At 36.3% G+C, this 26,439-nt stretch overlaps 1 protein-coding gene across 1 annotated transcript in view; it reads right to left on the bottom strand.

Annotated features, from left to right (window-relative positions):
• Positions 1-227: 227 nt before the first annotated feature.
• The window catches only part of LOC142357290 (leucine-rich repeat serine/threonine-protein kinase 2-like), a 53,155-nt gene continuing 26,943 nt past the window's right edge, over positions 228-26,439 (bottom strand). The window contains exons 4-11 of the mRNA XM_075408970.1: positions 25,065-25,303; positions 24,085-24,275; positions 17,356-17,442; positions 16,773-16,992; positions 14,529-14,702; positions 12,906-13,490; positions 3,996-4,110; positions 228-749 (exon numbers count right to left, since the gene is read on the bottom strand). Coding sequence (XP_075265085.1) covers positions 297-749; positions 3,996-4,110; positions 12,906-13,490; positions 14,529-14,702; positions 16,773-16,992; positions 17,356-17,442; positions 24,085-24,275; positions 25,065-25,303 — 2,064 coding nt within the window. The 3' untranslated portion in view covers positions 228-296. The remainder of the gene's footprint in view (positions 750-3,995; positions 4,111-12,905; positions 13,491-14,528; positions 14,703-16,772; positions 16,993-17,355; positions 17,443-24,084; positions 24,276-25,064; positions 25,304-26,439) is intronic.

Genomic DNA, 26,439 nt, shown 5'->3' with positions numbered 1-26,439 from the left:
TTATTAATTATCTAAGATCCAATTCCGATAGCACCGTGTGTGAAACTCAAGGTCTGATCAGAGAAAACAAGGCGTATAAACTAATTTATCACAGCGAAGAAAAACTAACTTTGTTTTCACTCCTCAAAATGAACGTGATGAAAACCAGTTGACTTTATTTAGACTGTTTCCCACGAGCTTCATTTTGTAACGGGAAGATCGCCAAAGTTTCAGAACAACTAGCAAAATAATGCCACTTGAGTTGAATTAATAAATAATTCTAATATCAAAACTCGTATCATGAAGCAGAAAATTTATTAAAACGCATCACAAGCCTTCCACGAAATCAAAGTCCAGGGCCTGTTTCTCAAATTGCTTTGACCTTTTGTTTTCAAATTGCTGTGCCTTTGGGCATTACTTTGTAACTTTTGAGGGTGCATGAAACCCTTTCCGATAGAGAACACGAGTGGAATGAACTCCGAATCACAGTTCGCTTCCGTTTCCTCAGAGGTGAACAGAAGTTGCGCGTCAAAATAGTGTCGCTTGATGATCTTGATCGAATCAGTGTCGTCCGTGTGGTACAAATTGAGTACAATTATATGTCCACTTTTTAATGACACCCAAAGAGTGTTATGTGACACGATGGCAATGTCTCTTATGTAGAGATGTTGAGGGGAGGGAATTTCTGTGGTTTTGAGGACTCTTGGAGCTGAGAGATCCAGTTTGCATAGGAGCTGAAGAGTGCAGTTGCTGGGTATCCAAACGTACGTCTGAAACGCAAAAAGATTTAAGCGACTTCTATAACTTTTAATTGTTAAAAAAGTACTAACTGTTAAACACAAGTACTCAATGACTGAATAGTTAAAAACATCTACACGAAAGAAGATATACATCCAGGCTCAACGATACAAACTTAAATTGCTCAAAAAGCAATTTGTTCATTGAAATGTTGCATCGCTTTCTCTTTGTTAAGTACCGGTAACAAACCTGAACTCACGCTTAATGCAATAGGGGTTTTTTCCAGTTTAATCTGGTTCTCGTAACTTCATCTCTCTCGACGAGCTTTAATAATCCCAGGTGTCATCAACTACAACTCTGCTCGAAGTTGTTAATCAATACATTTACTCTTGGTAGCAGTCTCTTGGTCTTAAGTAGTTTGCACGTTCCGATTTATGTGTTTTCAAATATAGCTCTGACTGCTCAGAAGTCAAGTTAAAACACTCACGTGCACATTTTAAAATGCCGAATGTCTGCAGTGCCAGAATTGAAAATGTCAGAAGTTGCTACTTAGCCAGAAGTTGAATTTCGTTGAATTTTGTCATTTTAAAACGAGCGCGTTTCGTGTTTTAAGCATGGTTAAGTGACTCTGCAGAAGTCACTTCGAAATTCTGACTTTATATCTCGAACCGCTTCGCGGTTCTCGATAAACGCCAGAAGTTCTTAGTGACTTCAAGCGGAGTCACGTAACCATTACTTCATTGCACAAGAAAAAAGCTCAGACCCAAAATAATACGATTCTTGAATTTGGATCTTTTCCGTCTGTGCCCCCCCCCCAATACGTTATGCTCCCCCCAGTGACAGAGCACGTGTCATTGCATAGTAAATCATTATGTAAAAATATTGCACGTGCGTCTGGGGGTTGCAAATAATATGCACCCAGTAAGCTGGGGGGGGGCACAAACGGAAAAGATCCTTGAATTTTTAGAAAACAATTTAAACAGTTCAAAAAAGAGGCTCAGCTCTGTAGCAATTTCAGAGCCATGAAATGTTGCAAAATAGAGATAGTTTATAGCGCAAGAAACGGTCTAGATGTAGTTCCATAACGTTTATCAAATATCTGACAAACACGTTAAAAACGCTCGCGTATTCCTTACAAAACGTGTAAAGTAGCCAGAAGCTTAAAAGTAGATGTCAAAGAAACGACAAAAACTACTGCAAAGTAGCGAGCTGTTAACTAACGAAGTTTTTTTCGACTATTTACCGAAATTGTGAAAAGCATTGCCACAAACTCGTAAGTCTTATATTATACCTCTAAGCGGATTTCAGATTTTTTCCTTTGTACAAATCACATTTTTTACGTTTTACATCAGACTTCCCTCGCGTGCTGTTTCAACTGATTGAACTTCAATGAGTTTCGCAAAAAGTCGGAAAACATTCACCTTCGAAAGCGAAAAGTAATACAAAACGGATTAAACTGATAAAGCCCGCTCATTAGGACTTAGAGAATTTTAGGGTCAATGATGATGTTATTAGAATTGAGCTGGCCATCTTCTAGTTTAGAGGCAGGCCGAGTTCTGCATATTTATCTAGTCTAGTGAAATAGCAACAGTTAGAAAAAAATTGGTAATTTCTCCGCCTTTCTTTATCTGTTTTCAATCCTACTTTGATCAGTGAAGTCAACGTCTGCTATTTGCCTGAAATCTGCAGTGTTACTAAGTAAATAAGCCCCATTTCCGAAAAAAAATGTTACCATCGTGCGACGATTGTTGAAACAACTCTGCGTGACTCGCAATCGTACGACGATTGTTGAATATCTTTTTATTTTAATTGAATTCGCTTGACGATTGTTACCGCAAAAAAATGAACAATCTTAGAAGCGAGAAAAGTTTCAATACGCATGAAATCTGTTCTAATATAGTTCGTCTAAACTAATTTTAAGTAAATATAACCACGATTTGTACAGATTAAGGTGGTTTTCGGCTTATAATTTTTAGGTTATCTAGACGATTGTTCACTGAATACGAACCAATTTTGACGTCAATAACACCAGACAAAAAAACTGTAAAAGAGCATCAAAAAACCTTGTCGTCTAAGTTTCACCTTGGTTACTTTGGACGTTAGTACTTCGTATGTTGCTTCATATAGTCAGTCCCATAAAGTTGCAACGCTATCGAACGTCTCAAAGGTCAAAGTTCAAATTTAAAACATGCAGATATTAGCACTTTGATGTTCATTTGCTTGCCAGGAGTTTTTCGAACGTTCGCTTGCATTGCAACTTTATGGGACTTACTATAATAACTCGTTTGCATACACTTTATAGCGTGTCCCATAAAGTTGAAATAAGCGAACGTTTCAAAAGCCACAGGTTAGAATTCAAAGGTCAAAGTTCAAATTTAAAACATGTAGAAAAAATGATGAATAGACGCTTATTGGAAAAAACGTTGACATTCAAATGAGCACATTTATGCTCATTTGCACGTTTTTGGCGTTTTTCGAACGTTCACTTATTTCAACTTTATGGGACAGACTATACTTATACTTACTATACTTACTGTTGGAAAGACGTTGATTTCTATTTTGTTATCTCGAAGCCTGTTATTGAATTCACGTTCGAAATACTGATTGTCTTATCAGAGTTAGCATGCAGTCTATGTTTCAATATTGTGCACCATTATGCACACAGAAAACTACTTATTGCCAAAAGTCGAAACGTCTGTGTTGGAACCATTCATGTGCTTTTCACAGCAAATTGCGATTCGGCTTGTTAACTCTACTTTTGCAACTCTGAAGTCAATTTCTTCATGTGGACTAATTACTAACCTATGGAGGGCGCTGTATTACATCACTTTATTTCTGTAGTTTAATATGTAAAGCCTGGTTGAAATTTGCAGAGGTATCTTATTATTTGTAGATATTTTATCATTCTTGTCCTTGTGACAGGGTGACAACGTTTTACCATGCATTTTAATTTTATGTCAGCGTATTTCTTGATTGCATATCTAATATGTACATATGTATAGTATATGTTAATCATATTTCTAATAAATCCAGATCCAAAATTTAAGACGACCGCTTTACTACTGAGAATTTCTAGTTTTTTGGAGCGTTCTGTATTGACAATGAGATTTATTTAAAAAAAATAGATATCTAGGGTCCTGAATACGATCTAGGGCGTCAATTGTGTCCTTGCGAAGCACATTTGCGAAGGTGTAAAATTTAAAAAGATCAGATTATTGTAATAAATGATCTTTTGTAATAAGCCAATCCGTAAACAATTAAATATTATAATATCTCACCTCAAGGACAGGATTGCGTATTCTCGACAGGACAATGTGCTTATCATGGACCACTAGGCGGCTGATTGGGGCTAGCTTTGCATCATGCCCAGAACTGAAGATCTCTCTTCCCAAGCTAAAACAAGACATCAACCATGACAGTATCTGGTAATTCTAAAACATAAACCAGGGACGTCAAATGAATAGCTCTCGAGAGACAGACAGACAGGCCAATCAATTTAACTCGGAGGTCTCGATTAGCAGCCCAGACAAATTCACTGTACAGCGTCAAATGGTGCCGTTAGAGCTTATTATATATTACTGGTAAGGTGTAGAATGAAAAAGCACAATCAATTTTTGCGCGTTTTTCGAGGGACTTTTAGAAAGAGAAAACTCCATTAGGTAAAGCTAATTTTTTATAGCCATTATTCGAAAACTCTAACTTTGTGCAAATTAGGCGGAAAACATTGAAACCACTTAAAGACGGTAATTCAAATTTCAATTGACGCTATAAAGCACTCTAGTGTCCCTTCCGAAGAGATACAAAAAGAGTTAATGGATACCATTGAAAACCCCAATCAATCTGTCGTACACAATCAATATTGTGTACTTGATCTTGGACTGCGAATCACGTCTGTATTAACGTACGCTTACTTGCGCGGCGAGTGCGCTTAACAGTTTTATAATTGAATTCGCTTAGCGAATCGCTCGACAAATACTTGTCTAATTTACTCAGCTAGTGAATACGACTGACAAGAAATAAATTAAATTGGGCAACTGTACTCGAGGTGCAAAACTAAGAGAATGAAACTGAGTACAAAGTGGGTTCTCAGAAGTCACAACAAACATGAACAATAATTTCCCGATTCGGTAATTAGGGTAACAGACAAGCGCATGAAACAATAAATGAACTAAACTTGACTTTAACACATGCCCTTCAGGATTAAGTACACTCAATAAATAAGTACATCGTATCATAATTTTACTCCACTAAAATAATTGATTATGAACAACATTTCTCCCTCTTTGGTGAAAATTAAAATTGCATGAAATGGAATTTTAATAACAATACTGATAATAAATTAATACTTATTCACCGGTTAAATAGTTATCAACAATATATTTACTGGTTATCATAGCTAGTCATAAGTAATAACATATCGAGTTTTAAACGTTTAGAGTTTAACTACATATCTTCATCGAGTATTTGCTCATCAGAAGAACTGTGGTCTGCTGGTCGAATGCGGGGATCGGTTGGAGATACCTCCCCTATGATAGGCGAGGGGAATGGATTTGCAATAGGTTCCACTTGAGACGCAGTATCCACAATCGTTTGAACTACTGACGGTTGTACCGATTCCACATCACCTGCACGTCGCTTTCTGCGGGGCTGCAGAAAAATTGGGGGGCAGGAATTAGTCGACTCGCCAGACGAATCGTCATTGTCGTACCCGTACCATTTCGGGCTCTTGCGCTTCCTCTTAGTTGTTCGTGGCGGAATCTGTTGTAAAGCTTCTACTGGAGCCGAAGTAGATGGTAGAATCAATTCTGAACGTTGATCCGTTGGAGGGGCAATTATTACCTCGGAAGTAATAATTTGTGGCTCAGGAGTAGCTTCTGGTTGAGAGGACGTTTCTGGCGTTGCAAAATTCTCCGGCACTTTAGGCATGCGAACGCGCATTGCACGAGCAATGTTAGATTTATTTGAGGAGACTCCGCTTCCCGTCTCACGTTTTCGGTGCTTCATTTTGCGATCACCTTTCTGGACGCGTGTTGATTCCTTAATATGGCTTAATATTTTAGCCTCTGTTGTCTTAAGTATACGTGGCCCTCTGCGGTTCATATAGTCCATCAGTTTTGTTTTCGCTCAACGCGTGTGCCAAATTTTGAGATGTCACTATTCCGGACTGTCACCTCTAGCTTTCCAGGCTCACGTATCACTGATGCATGTTGGTCTGTTTTCTGAACCACTGACCCTGGGGCTAACACCTCGTAAAGTCCATCGAGGTACTTTTTCGATCGTCTATGGGGGTGTTTCTTTCTGGCAATGTTGATCTGCACTGCATGCTCCTTTAGCGGTATCGGTCGATTGGCTTTTGTGGTGCGCAAGACTCTAGATTCTTTGTCAGTGGCAAGTCGTTCGCGCGTGGAAGCGTCCCGTGTAGCCTTGCACATATTTCTCTCGACCTCATCGTCGCTACGAGTGTTCCCCCAATGCTCTTCTGGTAACAACTCATTTGGTGTGACCGTCTCTTCGTCTTCATTTGAACAGAGGGTTTGTGATTGAGATTCCGAGGGCTTCGAATAAATCTCTGCCAATCAGTGGTTTTAGTCCGTCTTTAACCACCACAAATTCGGCGTCTTCGATCCGCCACCCATTACTGACTGTATCATTCCAATAACAGTTATGGGTTCATTAGCAAACGTTCTAAGTTCTTGGGCGGGTGCTGTTGTCAGCCATCGTGCAAAAATAGAGTTGTCGATTATTTCCATAGCGAGAAATTAGTTCAAAATACTATACACACTACCGGAGTCAATAAGAAGTCCTACTTGAGAATTTCCGATCTGTAAAGTGGTATTCGTGGTATTCTTTGGTTCGATTTGAATAGAGTTACTAGCAATGCTAGCTACCATATTGTCATCTGAGCTATCATAGTCAGATTCGCATTGGGGATTGTAATCAGCATTTTGGATCGCATTCACGGACTGATCAGTTGTAGTTTCCTCAATTGAGTTAATGCTAGAGCGAGTGGACTTATTAGAGAAAGACTTCGGCTTGCCGCATACTCGTGAGAAATGATTCTCTTAACCACAATTATTGCAGGTCTTGCCTTTTGCAATACACTTATCCTTGTGATTTGCTGACCAAGTCAGGCCACAATTACGGCAAAATTGATTCGACTGTCGAGTAGAGTTTGAAGTAGTTGGCCGCTGATTTGGTTGGCGAAAAGATCGTTGTAGAATTATAGCATTAATATGCGATGCGGGTTGTGTATTCGAGATCTGTAGTTGATTTCGTTGTCCAAGTTCCATGTTTGTCCAAGCATAGGGCTTGAGCTGGTTCAAGAGTTTCTTTAAGCAACTCCCTCTGAATTTCCGGATCTTGCATGTTCGCAATAAACAGATCTCTGATCAGTGTATCCTCCTGGTTTCCAAGATCACAATTCTCGGATAATTCCTTCAATTTGCCAAAGAAATGTTCAATGGATTCTCCCTTCGACTGTTTGGTAGTGAGGAGCATGTACCCATCAAAGGTAATGTTTCGCTGACAAATGAATGTAGATTCCATGATATTCCAAAGCTCTACTGTTGTCAATATGTCCATCTTGAGATGAGAGTTCCTGCTGCAAATAATCCGTCTTCCCTCTGTGCCCAAACTGAGATATAGCATTGATACTGTTTTTCGGTCTGCCTGTGCCCACGGCTTGTCTCCACACATGATCCCTATCTCCATTTGTTTCTGACATCGATTTTCACAATTCATTTTCAGCTGTGCCTTTCTTGCTAACCTTTCTCTTTCCGATTGAGCTGAAGAACCTGTTATTGTATTCTCGTAAATTGGTTCTAGCGGTAGTTTAACAGCTTCGGGTTTTGGTTCGAGCAAGATGTCGAATGCAATGTTTTCCTTCGCAAGAAGAGCCAATTTTGCCTGCATCTGCCATTTCTCCCACTTCAATGGAGGATCAGCACTCGGCTTTTCCCAGAAAGGCTCAATGCCAAGTGGGGTCCGCTTTTGCGTTGCTGACTGCGTCATGTCGTATACATTCACGACTCAACAAATCGCTCGACAAATACTTGTCTAATTTACTCAGCTAGTGAATACGACTGACAAGAAATAAATTAAATTGGGCAACTGTACTCGAGGTGCAAAACTAAGAGAATGAAACTGAGTACAAAGTGGGTTCTCAGAAGTCACAACAAACATGAACAATAATTTCCCGATTCGGGAATTAGGGTAACAGACAAGCACATGAAATAATAAATGAACTAAACTTGACTTCAACACCTGCCCTTCAGGATTAAGTACACTCAATAAATAAGTACAACGTATCATAATTTACTGCACTAAAATAATTGATTATGTACAACACAATCCATCAAAAAATTTTATTTTTGTTATTTGAGCGGAAAACGAGGCTTAATGTTTTCAAGTAAACTTTTTGAAATTAGTCTGCAAATTATATGGCAAATCAATTAGATAATTGTGTTTCAGTATTTTAGTTAATTCTGAGAAAAAATATCAACGGTGTCATTTCAACATATCAAAAAAATCATTTAAGAGCAAAGTTTTGTTGAAAGAGACTTAAGAGACTTGATTACTTTCAGATGCATGATTAATTTTGCTTCCTATATTCTGCGAAACTCATTAAATGTTGACTAAAAGATGAACCCATTAAGCGTTTCAAGAATTCAAGAACATCCAATTTAGCTCTACTTAAAAAACCTTATCAACAATTCTCGATTGCGTCAAATACTATCAAAGTTCTTTTATAATGATAATTGCTAATTGTTTGATACAAAAATATCAAAGTTATTTACCACGGCTTTCGGTTGATCACACTCCAGTAAAAACAGAAGCAACAGAGCTGCAGCCACCACACAGCAAAAATCCAGATTGTGAAAAATCTGTCGAATTAATATAGAAACATTGCCGGTAGATTGCCGGAAAATGGCCGCCGTTGACGCGCTAGACGTACATCGGGATTGAAACAGAAAAAGAAGAGAGTGAAATTGACAAAAAATTTTCCTAAGTTACAAAAATTGTTCTAATTCAGTGTGCAGTTTCAGTTAGATTCTAAACCTCTACTTACTTCAGCTTCTAAAATGAAGGGTATTAAGCCTAACGCTAATATCAGCTAATTATTGCTCTAATGAACTTTGATAACCTAATGCACTATGACTTAATGACCGGGATTTATCGGTTTATCCCCTTTCTTTTGATTTTGCTCTTGACATTGACCGTTTTCACTACATTGCGTAATTCAATGCGTGAAAGAATTTAGAATCCATTCAGTTGAAACAGTGAGTGAGGCAAGTCAGAAGCCAAACGTGAAAAACGTGAATTATGTAAAACGAAAAACGTGATCAAAAGGCAAAGCCAATTAAAAAATATAGCAGGACAAGTCCTGACGTAAAATTCAAAGAATTTTCATTGACTAAAGAAAAACTAGACCTAGAACGGAAAAAAAACTGAAAATCAATGTCAAATTGCCGCATGTGAAGAAAAATCCACTAGCGAGAAAGAGAAATTTGGTTCAAACAAACTAAGCTTAGAATGAACTATGAATGAATTGGGAAAACTATTTAAAAAATCGATCGAAAAAATCGAAAAAAACATTAAAAATCAAAGTAAAATTGCCGCATGCGAACAAAAAATTACTACCGAGAAAGCGAATTGTTGTTCAAGCACCGTTTTCTCACTCTACTTTAAAATTAGAGCGAAAAAAATTCACGTCACAAAACCACTTGCTTTTTCGCTCCACTTCCTGTTTTGGCGTGACCAAAATCACTACTGCAATTTGACTTCAAAAATCATGAAAATGTGTGAACAGATCTTTAAAAAAGACAGCGCCCCAATACAATTCAAATTCTTTGAATTGTAAAAAAAAGGAGAGCACCTCAAAAATAGCCGTTTGATAGGCTGACGGCGGCTATTAATTAAACTTCAATTTAAATTTTATTATAATTCGTCGGGCTTTCCCGGCCAAAAAAACTGAGCCCAAATACTATAGTGACCGCAAAAAGGTGCTTGCTCCTATAAAATATTTTAAATTCTGATTATAAAACAGAGTTAAAAATCTCTGAATAACAAAACAGTATCGTTATGTGATTTCCAAACGCCCAGCTTGTTCCAAAAATTTGTGATCTCTCGTAGTACAAAAAGTGTGAAGTGTTCAACCAAAATGCGCAAATCAAATCTTTTAAAAACACTTTAAAAAACACTATGAATGAACAGTTAAAGTTTCTTTCAAAAACAAAAGAAAAAATAAGTGCCATTTTCAGCTGAAGACGCAAACAGTAAATATGGGCATATCATTAGTTGATTTTTTTAAATATAATTTCAACGCCAAATATGTACATTGTTTCGTAAAATTTTAAATGTAAAAAATATTTCTATTTTTAATACCAGAAGATTTTAACTGTCAGCACCAGGTGGTTGGAAAATTAATAAAAAAGCTGCAAAAGAAAAGAAGCTGAAACAGTGCAGGTCAAAATCCTAGTGATTATTTTGCATTTAAAATACGCCAATTTTTTTTATTGCAAATTACTTGGACAAAACGCGCAATTTTTCTCGTTTTGGAATTTTTTTCATTTCACAAAGAACCTGTGACTTATAGAGATCGTCTGCAACTGGCGATAATAACGATCTCTTTAAATGTTGGTTCACAGGGGATTAAATGAAAATTTTTAAGTCAAAAATTGTTACAGAATTGAAAAATGTGTTTCGTCGAAAAAGATGAGGACTCATTTTTTTAAAAAACGAATTTTTATAATTAGTAAGAAAAATGTTAACAAACCAATGCATTTTTCTGCAAAATTTAAAAATGTAAATAATTCGTTGTTAACACCAGATGAAGGTGTTAACTGTCAACGCCAGGAGTCAGACCACAAAAATAAATAAGGGGCTGTAAAAGAAGCTGAAAATGTGCACGTCAAAGTCAAAAAACGTCAATTTTACAGCAAAACAATTGGAACAAGTTATTTTCAGCGCAATTTTTCCTCGTTGTTTGTTGGATCTTTTTGATATTTTACAGGTAACTGGGATTTAAAGTTCTCATCTGCAACTGTCGATAAAAAGGTTGCCTTTAACTGTTGGCTTACAGGGAACTGACGGGAATTTTGAAAACTATGCATTGTTAAAAAACCGAAAAACAAATACTTCGTTGAGAAAAAGGATGAGCACGTTTTTAAAAAAAAAAACAGAATTTACAATTTTTTAATAATACTAAAATTATACATTAATACAGGGTTTGACTGCTCGGCTTCATTAATAAACTAAAACAACAGAAGCTTGTCATTAAATCTGCTGGTCATTAAATTTGACTTCAAAAAATTTATGCTGCTTTTTCTAGTTTAGCATTGATAAGAATCTTTACAGTATCCAAAACAAGAAAATATCCAGTCTCAGATCAAACTCCGTAGCTAATTGCTTTACCGGCTGATTTTTTTAAATCAAGCGGAGATCTACAATTATCACTACCTGAGTCAAATGAGTCAGACGAAGAATCAGCTAGGAGGAAAATCGCAAAAAAGGCCACAGGACCAATATAATTACCACAAACTTCGTTTGAGAGCAATATTCACAAAGTTGAATTCCCGAAGATATGGACTGTTCTGCTATCAGCCAAGCATTGATTATATTACGAAACATACCCGGCAGATTGCCGGAAAATAGCCGCCGTTGATTCCAATAAGCATGATTGGGATTGAAATAACAGAAGATATTGAAAAAAAAAGATTTTTGTACAAAAACATTTTTTAAGACCGATTTATTTTGATGGCATTTCGTAGTTGATTATACTTCTGTTTCTTAGAGAGAGGCTACAGGGGCTACTATCAATAACAATAAGCATTAGAGAGAGTTAACTAATACTTATAGGAACGACGTTCAAATAGCGGGCATCTAAAATTGGGCTTTATGGGTTTATCCCGTTTCTATTTCTGACTTCAATTTTTCTACTGACTCTGTTCATTTTGAATTGCTTTGCTGAGCAACTGATGTTCAAAATCACTTTTAGCAGAATGAGAGAAGAGAAAAACTAGCCTAGAGAAGTCAAAAAGATTTCACGCAAAATGTTGAAAAGGCGGCAAAATGAGGTAAAGCGAAACATTTTTTTATTCGACGAAGTAAAAAAACATAGCAGGACAAGTCCTGACGTACAATTCAAAGAATTTTCATTGACTAAACAGAAAACTAGACCTAGAACGGACTATGAATGGATTGGGAAAACCATTTAGAAAAAAATCCGATCCAAAAAATCGAAAAAACAGTAAAAATCAAAGTGAAATTGCCGCATGTGAACACAAAACCACTGCCGAGAAACCGAATTTTTGTTCAAACACCGTTTTCTGACTCTACTTTAAATTTAGAGCGAAAAAATTTCACGCCGCAAAACCACTCGCTTTTTCGCTCCACTTCCTGTTTCGGCGTGACCAAAATCACTACTCCAATTTGACTTCAAAAATCATGAAAATGTGTGAACAGATCTTAAAAAAAAAAAGACAGCGCCCCAATACAATTCAAATTCTTTGAATTGTAAAAAAAAATAGGAGCGCTATAATAGCCGGCTGAGAAGATGAGGGCGGCTATTAATTATTGGAATACGAAGTTATTATACGTCGCCCGATATGTGCTCATTGTTTGAATTTAGTTGATTGGATGCTTGACTATTAAGTATACCGTAAGGGTTGAAACCTAATGGTGCGGACGCACAATACCAATCCTCCTTGTTTACATTTTTAAACAAGCTGAGTAGTAAGCAGTGAAACACTTAGAGCCTTATTAATAGTGGAAGAGTCGCTTCAGTTCAGCCGCTTGAAATTCTTAACAGAGGCATTTCGATTACTTAAAAAGTTCACAAATCGAGACTAAAAAATTTAACCTAATTCCAATGAAAAAACGGTTAGTTAGGTGTTAATATTCATGGAAACCAACAAAAGGATTCAGCTAATTGCTCAAAATTATGCTTCCAGGTTAAATTTAGCTTAGGAAAAGAGAATGCTGAGGATAAAAACGATGGACAAATTCGTACAGAATTTTCGGATCTATTCTGTTTCGGCCCCCCAGTGTTTTGACCCCCAGTTACAAATTATATGTTGTTATATAGCACGTTACTATGTCAGAAATAGCACGTGCGCCTGGGGGTCATAAAAAATTTATGCTCACTAAGCTGCGGGGCCGAAACAGAATAGATCCGAATTTTAATGTACCTGCTATTGCAAAGATAAGACCTCGGATCAGAGTCGGCCATCTCTACTGTGTCTCGGCTATCGCTCAAAGTCAAGTCGGTGAGAAACACCTCGTAATACAGAAGTTGAGACCCACAAGAAATCCAAACCAGGTGTTCTTTCGTGTTGATCAAATTACAGATTGGCGTCTCAGCCGTATCAGATCTCAAATCGGATGCTAACTTGAAAATATAAATACCGCTTGAGTAGCTAGTCAAATTCTGATTGCACAAAAGTTGCTCTTTGTCAATACAGACTAGCGTTCCCGAAGCCATACCCAGCATTATCACTTCCGATTGGTACTCAGGTGTACAACCAACAATGCTCAAAATAGTATCGGCTGGAAATTGCAGAAGCTTTGAAAAATCATTATTGCCTTCCAAACTCATTTTGTAGAGAGATCCATGCAGAGTTCCGAGAAGAACTTCAGTTTCTGAGATAAGTCTGATTGACATTATTTCTTTCTCGGGAAGTGTGACCGCTTTCTGGGCAGTTTTCGTGTTGTTGTAGTCGATGGTTATTACATGAGATCGCTTTTCTTTGTCTGAACCAGTAGCCACAAGGAGTCTGGAACAGACACAAATAATTATTGCTGCGAGCAAAAAACTAAGCAAAAAACAAAAAATCAAAACCAAGGCAACATCCTGCATTATGCTGCACTGTCAATTAAGCAAAATTGCAATAATTAGAACATAGCCGGCAGATTGCCGGAATAGCTGCGAAATAGACTTGCGTGCCGTAAAATACAGATGGAAAAAGATACAGAAGTGAGTTGATAATAGTTATCGCCGCCGCCATGAAACTTACAAGTTTATTTCAAAGGAGGTTGTTTTTGGGTGCACAAAAAAGTTTCCCTGTCGCGTCTCGAACCGGCGATCTCCGGATTAACAGCCAGTTGCCTTAACCACTCGGCTGTCGGACCATACGATCTGTTTTCTTACAATCAAGTTTGTTTTAGGAACAGATTCTGTTTCTGAATAACCGCAATTTAGGTCACGCAGAAAGCGTGAAATCAAGCGCGAAAAAGCCATTTAAGCAGTGACGAGACAGAATGTTCTAGAACAAATGTAAAACGAAAATAAAGCGTCAGACGACGAAACAAAAAAAAACCAAGAGCACCGCAATATAGCTACGCTCAGCTTACAGCTTCGCAGCTATAATAAACAGTAATTTTGCAAAGTAACAATTCCAATAATTATAACACATCAAGATCAAAAGAAAATCATGCATTAAACCACGATGTCAGATCCTACGTCAGAAAAAATTGCATTAATTAGACGAACGCAAAGTAAGCGGACATGCAAGCAAGCCGAATGTTATGTAACAGTTATGTAATCTTTTAGAGAGAATACATTGTTAACTGTGCACCAATGAAACAAATATGTAATTTCTAAGACATCCAGTTATTGCAAGCCCCACCGAATCCCTGTCAATGTCTACGTCTCTTATCAGCTGTGGAATGTAATCCCGAAAGCGCGACCAGCCCATTGGCCCGCCAGGCACAATTTATAATACGCCCCTCTAAAATTTTTTACCTTCGTGATGTATTTTTCAAAATTCGGCTTCCTTGCCCATCGGCTTGCTTGGCCGCCACACAATAATTACCTTAAATAGTCATCGTGGCATCTCATGGCAGTAATACAGTTGACCACGTAAGTGTCAGACAGATCATTGGGGAGTTTTACACTCCTACGCATCAGCTGGGCGTCGAAAGAGCGAATGAGGTCAATCAGATCCTTAGACTCGGGTCTGTTCTCCTCAATAGGCGCAGTACAATGTCTAAAATGACACCAATACACCTTCAGTGAGAGCACATATCTTTTTTCTGTTTTAGAGTACAACAGGATAAGGAATATTATAATTATTATAAAGCTTTGAAAAGTTTTCAACCTATTTAAACATATCAAGCAGATTGCCGGAAAATAGCTGCGAGGGCTTCGCAGAACAGTAGTCTCAAAACACCAATGACAAAAAACATAGCAGGACAAGTCCTGATTTACAATCCAAAGAATTGATTTAACTTATGGCCTGACCATTAACAATTTTTCGGCAACATCCAATTAGCCTTTGACCCTATATGATCAAAAATGATTAAAAACAAAAAAAAATTAAGGAAATTCTTAATCCGAGAAATAGAGTTTAAGAATCACTGAAAACTGAACCTATGCATCGTTAGAATGCGTACACGATACAAGAAGAAGCAAAAACTGAAGAATCTGGCAAAAACCAGAGTACCTTCGAAAGACAGTGGCGTCAAACTGAGAGAACCTCACAAAAACATGCCAAAATACTTCACGGCATATCATAAAAGTTCAGAAGTAGTAACCAACCATTTAGCAGTTCTAATGGCAGAAAACGAGACAATAAAACTACAAATGAAGACAAGATTCACAACTTCACTTAAAAATTTCGAAAAAAACGGTATCTCAGTGAATAAACACGTTAGCACAAAGTTAGAGCAAAAAAAAAATTGCTCAAAACAACGGCCCGCTAGGCGGCCAATAATAATTGATGTTTTTGAGACTACCCGATAAGAACACAAAAATAAAAAACATGCACGACTGAAAAATCAACTTGCATTTTTTTAACAAAGTGTCAAAATCATAAAAAACGACTGTTATCAACTCAAAATAAGATTTCAAAACAAACTGACGTCTAAACCGCATAGAGGCATACTTCTTGCTTTTAGAAAATGCCCTAAAGAGCTTTCAATTACATTGAGACAGTCTTTAAACTTATCTCCTCAAATTAAAAATTTGCAATTTGCAAGTGAGGAAATTTTAAGTGTAAATTAAAATTTTACAACTTGCTCGTAAAAAAAATCCCGTAAAATTTTAACAATTCTCACACAATAAAGATTGCACTTTCACTTTTTGATGTTCTATCGTGCAAGACCTCACAAGATACTCATCAATCAGTTCTTACAAGTTATTAGCTCAATCTTCCTGAAGTATTATTTCATAAAATCTTTTCGTGAAACAATCTCCCTGCTTTGAAAGAATTTTAATTTTATCAAATCTTGAAAGAAAATTTTCATTTTATGGGCATGAAAATATTAACGAGCTCCTAATAACGTAGTCAGTGGTTCCAATTTTGTAATTTAAAATTCTTTGCTTAATCTTCAACAACAGCTGACTTACAATCGAAATTGTTTGGGGAAAGAGATGCGTTTATATAGATTACATCTATCCAAAACTATGCTTGAGGCCTGAGAATATGTTGCGACCCCTCGTTGCTCAGAGCTAAAATAATTAATCTTACACAACCTATTGAGCGATTAACTCGAGATCTTACTTGTGAAAATGATTTTGCGATGTGAAAAAAATGGTTTTTTGGATCACTGTCTTACGGCTGACTGATGAAAATCGTAGCTTATCTGTGCTGCTATTTTAACATTTGAAAAATCCACTTTTTCAACTTAACTATTTACTATTTTAGCTTAAGCAGAGCATTGTTTTTTTCTTCTCCCATCCTAAAAGATCTCACCACCTCTTGAACGATAAAAAATTGCAAATCACTGAAGCCTCTTCTTTCTGGGTAGAATATGAACATTATTGAACTGATGGCTTATTAAGCCCAACCTTGTTCTTATATTTTTCATGTTACCTGCAATGGCTAGTCTAAATTCTTAAGAGGCTATATCTTTTCACACGCGAATATTGAGGGCAAAATAGCGAGCGCAAAAGAAGTGAGAGCAAAGGAAACGTACGGCTCTGTCTACGCTATATACCCGCCCATTTAAAACAGCAAGAACCTATTGCCATAAAAATACCATCATAGGGGCCATATTGCACTGGGGGTCTATAACGGGAAAACCAAAATTTCTCATTTGACTCAGTTAGAACAAACTTGATGAGGTCTTCCATATCAGGCCACGGAGCTGCTCCCCGCTCGGAGATGGAGGGAAATTTGGTGTTTGCCAAGACAGCTTTGTCAATCTGATCCGCAAAGTGGATGTCCTCAAATGGATGGGTGCCGTTAGTGACGACGTAGTAGGCCACTATCCCAAATGCGTAGATATCCGACTGTATTGAATAGCGACCCTTGATTTGCTCTGGTGCTTTGTAACCTAAATGCATTAGAATGGCAACACATAGGCATCAATTAAAAATGTCTCTTTTGATTAACCGTTTCAGTTCATTCCACCGTTAAAAAAAAATATGCCTCCGCTTTCAAATAAATTTACTTTCAATAGTACTGCCTTTCAAATTAAATCCTTACATGACACCACGGCTCAATTAACAATAAAAATTATTTTGAGCAAACACCTTAAAATAAGGCAAGAATAATTAATAACGCCTACTTAAATTAGTTATAACAAACTCTTCTAAAAACGATTGAGCAAAATTAGATCAGTGAAATTAGAATTCGTTATAAGAAGGCAGTTTATCTACTATTACATCTTTCTCGGTGAAATGACTTGGTGTTTTACCTGGAGTTCCGACTGATGCAGATATGTGCATAGCTCCCACGTGACATGCAATACCATAATCAGCTATCTTTGCATTCACCTTCGACTCTAAAAACAACATCAACATATTATTACAAACCACCATTCTATTCTGCTTAGCAGTAATTTCACAAGATCTTGAAACACATGTTTGAGACAAATGGAAGCAGAAATTTGCTCCCAACGTTATTCTTGATGACTCAATTGTTTTTTATCATTTTCCTAAAAAAAAGGAAATACACCGATTTAGCAACTACAAGCACAAAAAGCATCTCTCTCTCTCTCTCATCGCCCAAACTTCATTTTGGCGGAAAAATGTAAAACCGGAATATTATCATTAAATTTCAACCGAGAGAACAAATTACGGGTTTTACGGGTTATGATGGGTGCCGTATAAACCATTTAAAGTGTTACATACTGCATATAAAATTTTTCGGCTAAAATTCTATTTAATAAGCAACCGTTCAGAAAGACTATTCTTCGAGAAAAATCCTGATATAGATAAACATTTCCAGCAACATCACACATCAGTCACTATGCGATTACGATAGTATAAGTATAAAGAATGTTCATAACCAAGCAATTGAGTGTTTCAAAACTGATCAGTGCCTGCTCCCAATGCATAAAACTATAACGAAAACATACCCGGCAGATAGCCGCCGTTGAATCCAATAAGCATGATTGGGATTGAAAGAATAGAAGATATCGAAAAAAAGATTTTTGTCCAAAAACATTTTTTAAGTCCGATTTATTTTGATGGCATTTCGTAGTTGAACATACTTCTGTTTTTTAGAGAGAGGCTACAGGGGCTACTATCAATACCAATAAGCATAAGAGATGGTAACTAAGACTTATAGGAACGACGTTCAAATAGCGGGTATCTAAAATTGGGCTTTATGGGTTTATCCCGTTTCTATTTCTGACTTCAGTTTTTTATTCTGACTCTGTTCATTTTGAATTGCTTTGCTGAGCAACTGATGTTCAAATTCACTTTTAACAGAATGAGAGAAGAGAAAAAATAGTCTAGAGAAGTCAAAAAGATTTCACGCAAAATGCTGAAAAAGCGGCAAAATGGTAAAGCGAAAAAAAAGTTCGACGAAGTAAAAAAAAACATAGCCGGAAGAATTGCGGAAGCAACTCGAAGCGTCAAAACTTCACTAACAAAACCGTAATTGCAGCGGAAGCCACTACCTTTTGAAATAAACCATTAACTCACTACCTCTCCAGGTCTGCTCTAAAAATTGGTGAAACTTAAACCAGTGTCACCAAGAGAAACAAAATGCAGCAAAATTTTACATCATTGAAAACGTTTGGTAACGTTAAAAAAAAGCGAATTAAAGAGGTCAAAAAATTGATAGACTAAAAAAAAGCTGAGAATGTTATCAATTGCCCTCAAATAATTCATGATTCTAATCTGAAAAAGATCGCGAAAGCAAACGGCAGATAAATCTTAGAAACTAAGTTAAATCTTTTCAAAACAGAAAGCTCAAATTTAAGAATCAGAAAACACCTATAATTACACTTCTAATCACTGCAAATAAGACAAAAAACAGCACACACTTGTTCTTTGTTGTACATATGCTAGACAATTTGATTGCATACTAATTCAAAAATTAAATTGATCATAGAAAAGACATAAGCAGCAGAAGAATATTCAAAGGCAAAAAATCGTTTAAATCAATACTAAGGCCGGAAGAAAATTGCAGTAAAAATTTTTAAGTGACACTTGTGGAAAAGGCTTGATATCAAACTCTCAGTATAAAGAATGTTCATAACCAAGCAATTGTGTGTTTCAAAACTGATCAGTGCCTGCTCCCAATGCATAAAACTATAACGAAAACATACCCGGCAGATAGCCGCCGTTGAATCCAATAAGCATGATTGGGATTGAAAGAATAGAAGATATCGAAAAAAAGATTTTTGTCCAAAAACATTTTTTAAGTCCGATTTATTTTGATGGCATTTCGTAGTTGAACATACTTCTGTTTTTTAGAGAGAGGCTACAGGGGCTACTATCAATACCAATAAGCATAAGAGATGGTAACTAAGACTTATAGGAACGACGTTCAAATAGCGGGTATCTAAAATTGGGCTTTATGGGTTTATCCCGTTTCTATTTCTGACTTCAGTTTTTTATTCTGACTCTGTTCATTTTGAATTGCTTTGCTGAGCAACTGATGTTCAAATTCACTTTTAACAGAATGAGAGAAGAGAAAAAATAGTCTAGAGAAGTCAAAAATATTTCACGCAAAATGCTGAAAAAGCGGCAAAATGGTAAAGCGAAAAAAAAGTTCGACGAAGTAAAAAAAAACATAGCCGGAAGAATTGCGGAAGCAACTCGAAGCGTCAAAACTTCACTAACAAAACCGTAATTGCAGCGGAAGCCACTACCTTTTGAAATAAACCATTAACTCATTACCTCTCCAGGTCTGCTCTAAAAATTGGTGAAACTTAAACCAGTGTCACCAAGAGAAACAAAATGCAGCAAAATTTTACATCATTGAAAACGTTTGGTAACGTTAAAAAAAAGCGAATTAAAGAGGTCAAAAAAGTGATAGACTAAAAAAAAGCTGAGAATGTTATCAATTGCCCTCAAATAATTCATGATTCTAATCTGAAAAAGATCGCGAAAGCAAACGGCAGATAAATCTTAGAAACTAAGTTAAACCTTTTCAAAACAGAAAGCTCAAATTTAAGAATCAGAAAACACCTATAATTACACTTCTAATCACTGCAATTAAGACAAAAAACAGCACACACTTGTTCATTGTTGTACATATGCTAGACAATTTGATTGCATACTAATTCAAAAATTAAATTGATCATAGAAAAGACATAAGCAGCAGAAGAATATTCAAAGGCAAAAAATCGTTTAAATTAATACTAAGGCCGGAAGAAAATTGCAGTAAAAATTTTTAAGTAACACTTGTGGAAAAGGCTTGATATCAAACTCTCAGTACTGCCTTATGTTGAATGAAATCAAATGCAAACAAAAGAAAAGACGAAAATCTAAGAAAAAGCTGAAATCATTCATTTTTAACAATTGAAAACATCAATATACCGAAAATAAATGTAGGTGCCAGGACAAAGATAAGATAGAATGATACTAACTAGAATGTGAAGAATATGGGCACAATGTAAGGAACACCGTAACAAAAACACATTTTTGATTTTTCAAAGTTAAAAATCAATAAAAAAAATTCAAGAAAAACTAATACATTTCATTGTTCAGCATTCAAGACATATAAAAGATAACTAATCATCCGATACAAAGATCTATTCTCCTGAAGAGAACAAAAAATAGGAAAAAGCAGAACTCATAAATACGAAAAATTGAAACATTTTGCTAAAAAAAAGGTCAAAAAATTTTAAGACTGCATTTATGAAAAAGTTTTAACTGTCTTTCAAAAAACTTACGCCAAAAAATGATTGAATTTTTATTGAAACGAAATTAAAGTCCCTCGTGTTGCACAAAAAGACCATTTCTAGCAATTACAACCAAAATAGAAACAAAAAACTGACGAAAATCGGAAAAAACTACCAAAATCGGATTAGTATATGTTAATTTTATAAAACAAAATTACATCGAGGTAGAAAGAGGCCTGGGTATATTAATTATCAAAGAGAATTTGCCATATTAACTGATTTTTGACAAAAAAAGACGGTTAAAAGATCCAAAAATGAAAAAATTAATAGAAAAAAAAGCCAACAATTAACTAAAAAATCAAGAAATATGTGCCAATTTTCAACTTGAAACGCATTTTCAGGCTCTGCAAAACACTGTGGAATCAATTTCCGAGGTTGACATTTCAATATAGTATCGAATAAACTTTATTTCTACAAGAAACCAAATTAAAAGCAAAAAAATTGGGCCACTTATTCCAAAAAACGGCTAAAAACGGTTATCTATAAGTGCCATTCAGTCAAAAACTATTTTTCAAAGTCAAAAAGTCATTCACTAAACGAAGCACATGATCAAAAAACTTCTCTCGCTTAGCGATAATCTGTTCACCAAGACAGCTTTTCTCACTTTTGCTTTTAGGTCAAAATGCCGCGTGAACAATTCTACTTCCTGTAAAAAAAAGACCGAGAGAAAACCAATACTCCTCTTCGAGTCGTAAAAAATAGGAGCGCTATAATAGCCGGCTGAGAAGATGAGGGCGGCTATTTATCAAATAAAATTCAAATCTGATTTAATTTTAGATTAAACATAACGTACTTTTCTTTTCAAAATGAAAGATATTAAAATAAAAATTTTCTTTATTTTTTTTAGGAATTTAAAGTTATTGACAACTGATGCCAAACGAAAGATTTTTCCTCTAGAAATTTTAAACTCAGAAAGAAAGGGACACTTTTAATACTGATGCAGCACACAAAGGAGTCATAACTCGGAGAGGTCGGCATCATGACCGTAATCTTTACGCCGCAATACATAAACATTTGGCAAAAAAAACGTACAAGTTGCGGGTTTTGTGGACAAGATACTCGTGTAGCATTAATAGCAGTGTTCGGATAATTATATTTTTTATAAGAAGCAAAAACAAACTGATATTAACGATAACAATGATTAAAAAACCAGAAGTTTATCATGCACAGCGCGCTCGTTCAGTATCAAAAAACATCCAGTTAATTTGTCATAAAAGATTGTGAATAAATCTGATTGACGCGCAAACAGCACTATCAAGTGAGACTCATCACTCCATCCCTGCCTCTCCACACCCCCGACCTCATCTCATCCCTGAAAAGGCACACTCGATCCCTACTCCTTGAGAACCTCCACTAAGCTGAAATCTCCCCAACTAAGCCTCCCCCGGCAAGAAGTTGTGTTGGAGCTGAGATTGCGTAGAAGGGTAAAAAAAATAAACTTCTCTTATCTTAGCCACATTCTGCTGCCATGGCAAGTAATTGAGTCATTGTATTAGCATTTCTAATTAAAGAAAATTTAGTGACAAAAAAGATAAAGGGGAAAAATAACAAAAACACACTAAACAACACTGCTCCAGAAACAACAGCTTCTTTTCTATAACTCAGCTGAACTGTTTCTGAAATAAAAAGATCTTCAGCAGTAAATAACTTGATACTGTGTCTGTTATCTAAATTCTGCGCATTAAATTGTCACTGTCTTGTATTGAAAATTATTCTTCTGCACTTAATTATTACAAGCAGTAATTGGCAATAATTGTTAGAAGCTGCTTTTGCTTGTAGGGAACATATGCATACTCTTTTGTCACTGTTTTGCAACATGGCGTTGACGGCGTGCAAAAATGACAGAAATTAATGGAAACCGTTTTGGTAAATGATTGCATAAAGTCACTCGGATTACTAATTGAGGATTAAAACAACAATTGTCAGATTAGCAATTTATGTCCATCAAGACTCGTTAATATTTTTAGGTTTTAGTAATTAGCAACAAACTCCCAAATCATGATTTCGACTAATAACACTATTCGCGGAAAAGATTGTATCTTTAATAGTGTCAAAGGTTGGTTTTTAAACCAGCTATTTGTTAAGTAATGCCTTCTAGTGCTCAATGCAATATTTAAAAAAAACAACATAGCTGGCAGATTGCCAGAAAATAGCCGCAATAGATTCGTAGATCGGCCGTCTAAAAAAACAGTAAAAAAGACAGACCAAAAAAATTCGTCTTTTCATTGAAGGCTGATCTGTTATATTTTGATTAAAAATCTGTATAAGTTTTTGCTGCATCCATTAGCTGCTCTCTAATAACCTTCATTTAGAGTGACACACACCCATTTGACCTTATCTCTTTGAATTAAAGTAAATAAAAGTCAATTTCAAAGTGAGGAAGTCATTTTTGAGAGTGAGGTAAGTCAAGTGTGACCAAAAATTTAATCACGCGCACGAACAAAAAAACTCACTCCACTAAGAGCGAAAAATGACCTCACACATGCAATTCAGTTGAAATTGCATGGACGAATGAACAAAAAGTGGCTGTGACGTCATATGGTCGTAACAAAAATCATGACGACGAAATAAAAAAACATAGCAGGACAAGTCCTGACGTACAATTCAAAGAATTTTCATTGACTAAACAGAAAAATTAGACCAAGAATGGACTATGAGTGAACTGATAAAACCATTTTTTAAAAAATCAGATCAAAAAATAAGAAAAAAATAGAAAATCAATGTCAAAATGCCGCATGTGATCAAAAAAACCACTAGCGAGAAATGAAAATTCATTTCAAACAAAAAACTAGGCCTAGAATGAGCTGTGAATGCATTGGGAAAACCATTTAGAAAAAAATCCGATCCAAAAAATCGAAAAAACAGTAAAAAAAAATTAGAGTGAAATTGCCGCATGTGAACAAAAAACCACTACCGAAAAACCGAATTTTTGTTCAAACACCATTTTCTCACTCTACTTTAAAATTAGAGCAAGAAAATTCACGCCGCAAAACCACTCGCTTTTTCGCTCCATTTCCTGTTTCGGCGTGACCAAAATCATCACTCCAATTTGACTTCAAAAATCATGAAAATGTGTGAACAGATCTTAAAAAAAAGACAGCGCCCCAATACAATTCAAATTCTTTGAATTGTAAAAAACCAAGAGAAGGCCAATAATAGCCCCAGCTATCGCTGTGCGGCTATTAAAAAGAACTTCGAAAACAAAACAGATTTTTAGGAGTTTTACCAACAGTTCAAATGATTCTTAACATTTTTATTATTTCAACACTAAACTGACTGACTGACCAAGAGAGAGTGAGAATACGAGGACGTTTTCTGGCTTCAAGTCTCTGTAGATGATCTTTGCATCGTGCAACACAGTCAGTCCCTTCGCCACTTGACAGAGAATCTTCTGCTTCAAGGCTCTTCCTTTGACCAGTCCAGATGAAATCACGCTCGCAAGACTTCCATAGGGTGCCAACTCCAGAACAAGGGAACTATAAGACAAAATAGATCAATTGAGTACTCATTTTAAAGCTTGTAACAAAAAATTCAAAATCTCTAGTTGTAGACGGGTCCGTTATTTTTGTGACTGGGCCGTCTTTACACTGTCTGGAGGGGAACAGCTTGGAGTGCAGCATCCGGCTAAGTGCTACTTATCATCCCCTATTTTCCGACCTACATCCATCACTGCCGGATGCTGTACACGGCACTTTATTATTATTTTACAATAAAAAGAAGTTGTAGGCGGGTCTAGATTCTATGGAGATTCAAAGGTTGGATAAGAAGAAGTTCATTTATCTGACAAAAAATTGTGCAGAAGGAAAAAAGTTATTTAGCTATTTGCAGCAGAACACAATTTCTAGTAGACGAATAAGTAGGGAATATACAGACAAATAAAGAGGCCAATTTGTAGGCCATGCTATGTAGCCTCGTTAGCAGGTAAAACAAAACTTACAAAATTTCTACCGCAAACTACTAAGGTAGAAGTTTGGCAACCTTACAACGCAGGTCAAATGTGTTAAGGAGTCACAATTTTTGGTTCGTCAGCCAGCACTGACAAACCAGAAATGCAGCAATAGCTTTGATAACCAGTATATAAAATGGCAAGGAAAACAAATCCGATCGATCGAATATTGCAATCGGAGCCAATTTTGATCTTCTCAAAGAAACTCAAAGACAAATCAAAGTAAGACAAAACAAAGACAAAGTAAGACAAAACACCGATCACGAAAATTTTTTGTTAAAGATACCAGCATACCTCTAATTATTTTTAATTTACTAACGTCTGGGGCATTAGGGTGAATCCAAGAGCAGACAAGATCGAGGGGTGTCTCAACCTAACCATCACTTTCAATTCCTTCCTCAGATTGGCCAGACGTCGCATCACCATCTGCACATCTGATTCTGAGGAACCCCCGAACACCTTCACAGCTACGTCCGACTTCTCGATAGACACTCGGAACACAGTGCCGAACCCTCCAGCGCCCAATCGAGAAACTGTCGTCTTGGCAGGATCCAAATTCTGAAATAACGTTTGGATCTATTCTGTTTCGGCCCCCCAGCTTAGTGAGCATAAATCTTTTATGACCTCCAGGCGGACGAGCTATTTTCTTACATAGTAACGTGCTATATAACAACATAAAAATTGTAACTGGGGGTCATAAAAAACACTGGGGGTGGTCGAAACAGAATAGATCCTAACATTTGACTAGAAAGACAGACCGGATGTGAAATGATCAATGCCCTAATTTTTAATTGAAGACCTAAAACGTGAAAAAAGAAAGTGTGGATTATGAAAATTCTTTCTTTAATCGTAACGTTAATAAATCGAAGCTCATAAAACTGAAACTAAAACAAGGTTAACATTAAACAACCAAGCTCCTAAAAATTTGCAGTGGGCAACATTAACAGTTCGAGATTCACCAAAAAAATAAACCTACTAACGTCAGATGAATTGCTCTTGAACTCCAGGCAGGGGGGAGGGGCTATTTTAATTCAGGGATGTAGCTCAGAAACTTTTGTATGAGCGCAAAATCTCCGCCCTCACAGGGGTTCGAACCCGCGCCCTCAAGAACAGCAAGGCTAACCTCTTTACCCTAAGCTACGTTTTTGATCTTCAACCGCACAAAATCGCTTTCATATTAGCAAAAAGTTTAATTTCGGAATGAAAGCAAATGAGATCACTCAAAAATGAAGACGACAAGCGTGAAAAAGTTACTTGAGAAGTCAAAGAATGTTCTAGAACAAAAGCGCAAAAACGGTCAACCAAAACTTTTGCGTAAAAAAGACACTTACGTTTACATTAAAGCCTCAAACGTCGTTCGAGAGCAATTAAAAAAATAGCCGACAGATTGCCAGAATAGCTGCGAAAGAATAGACTTGCGTGCCCTATGATAGAGATAGAAACAGAGACAGATATAAGTTGAAAAACTTATCGACGCCGCTCAAAAAGCTATGTAAAAAAATTAAACGATAAATTAATAACGCCTGTTATAACTCATTGCGCAGAAGCCTTTTCGTTAGGGACCCTTATTACACATATGAGTTCATTTGACCTTAAACTAATTCAACATAAACTTAAATTTTAAAGTGCAAAAGTCATTGTAGTGAGGTAAGTCACTTATGATCAAAATCTAATCACGCAAACAACTTTTGCTA

The sequence above is a fragment of the Convolutriloba macropyga genome, chromosome 1 (assembly GCF_964194025.1).
Source record: "Convolutriloba macropyga chromosome 1, txConMacr16.3, whole genome shotgun sequence".
NCBI lineage: Eukaryota > Metazoa > Xenacoelomorpha > Acoela > Convolutidae > Convolutriloba > Convolutriloba macropyga.
The sequence above is the reverse complement of the archived record's forward strand: the minus strand, read 5'-3'. Positions and strand labels throughout refer to the sequence as shown.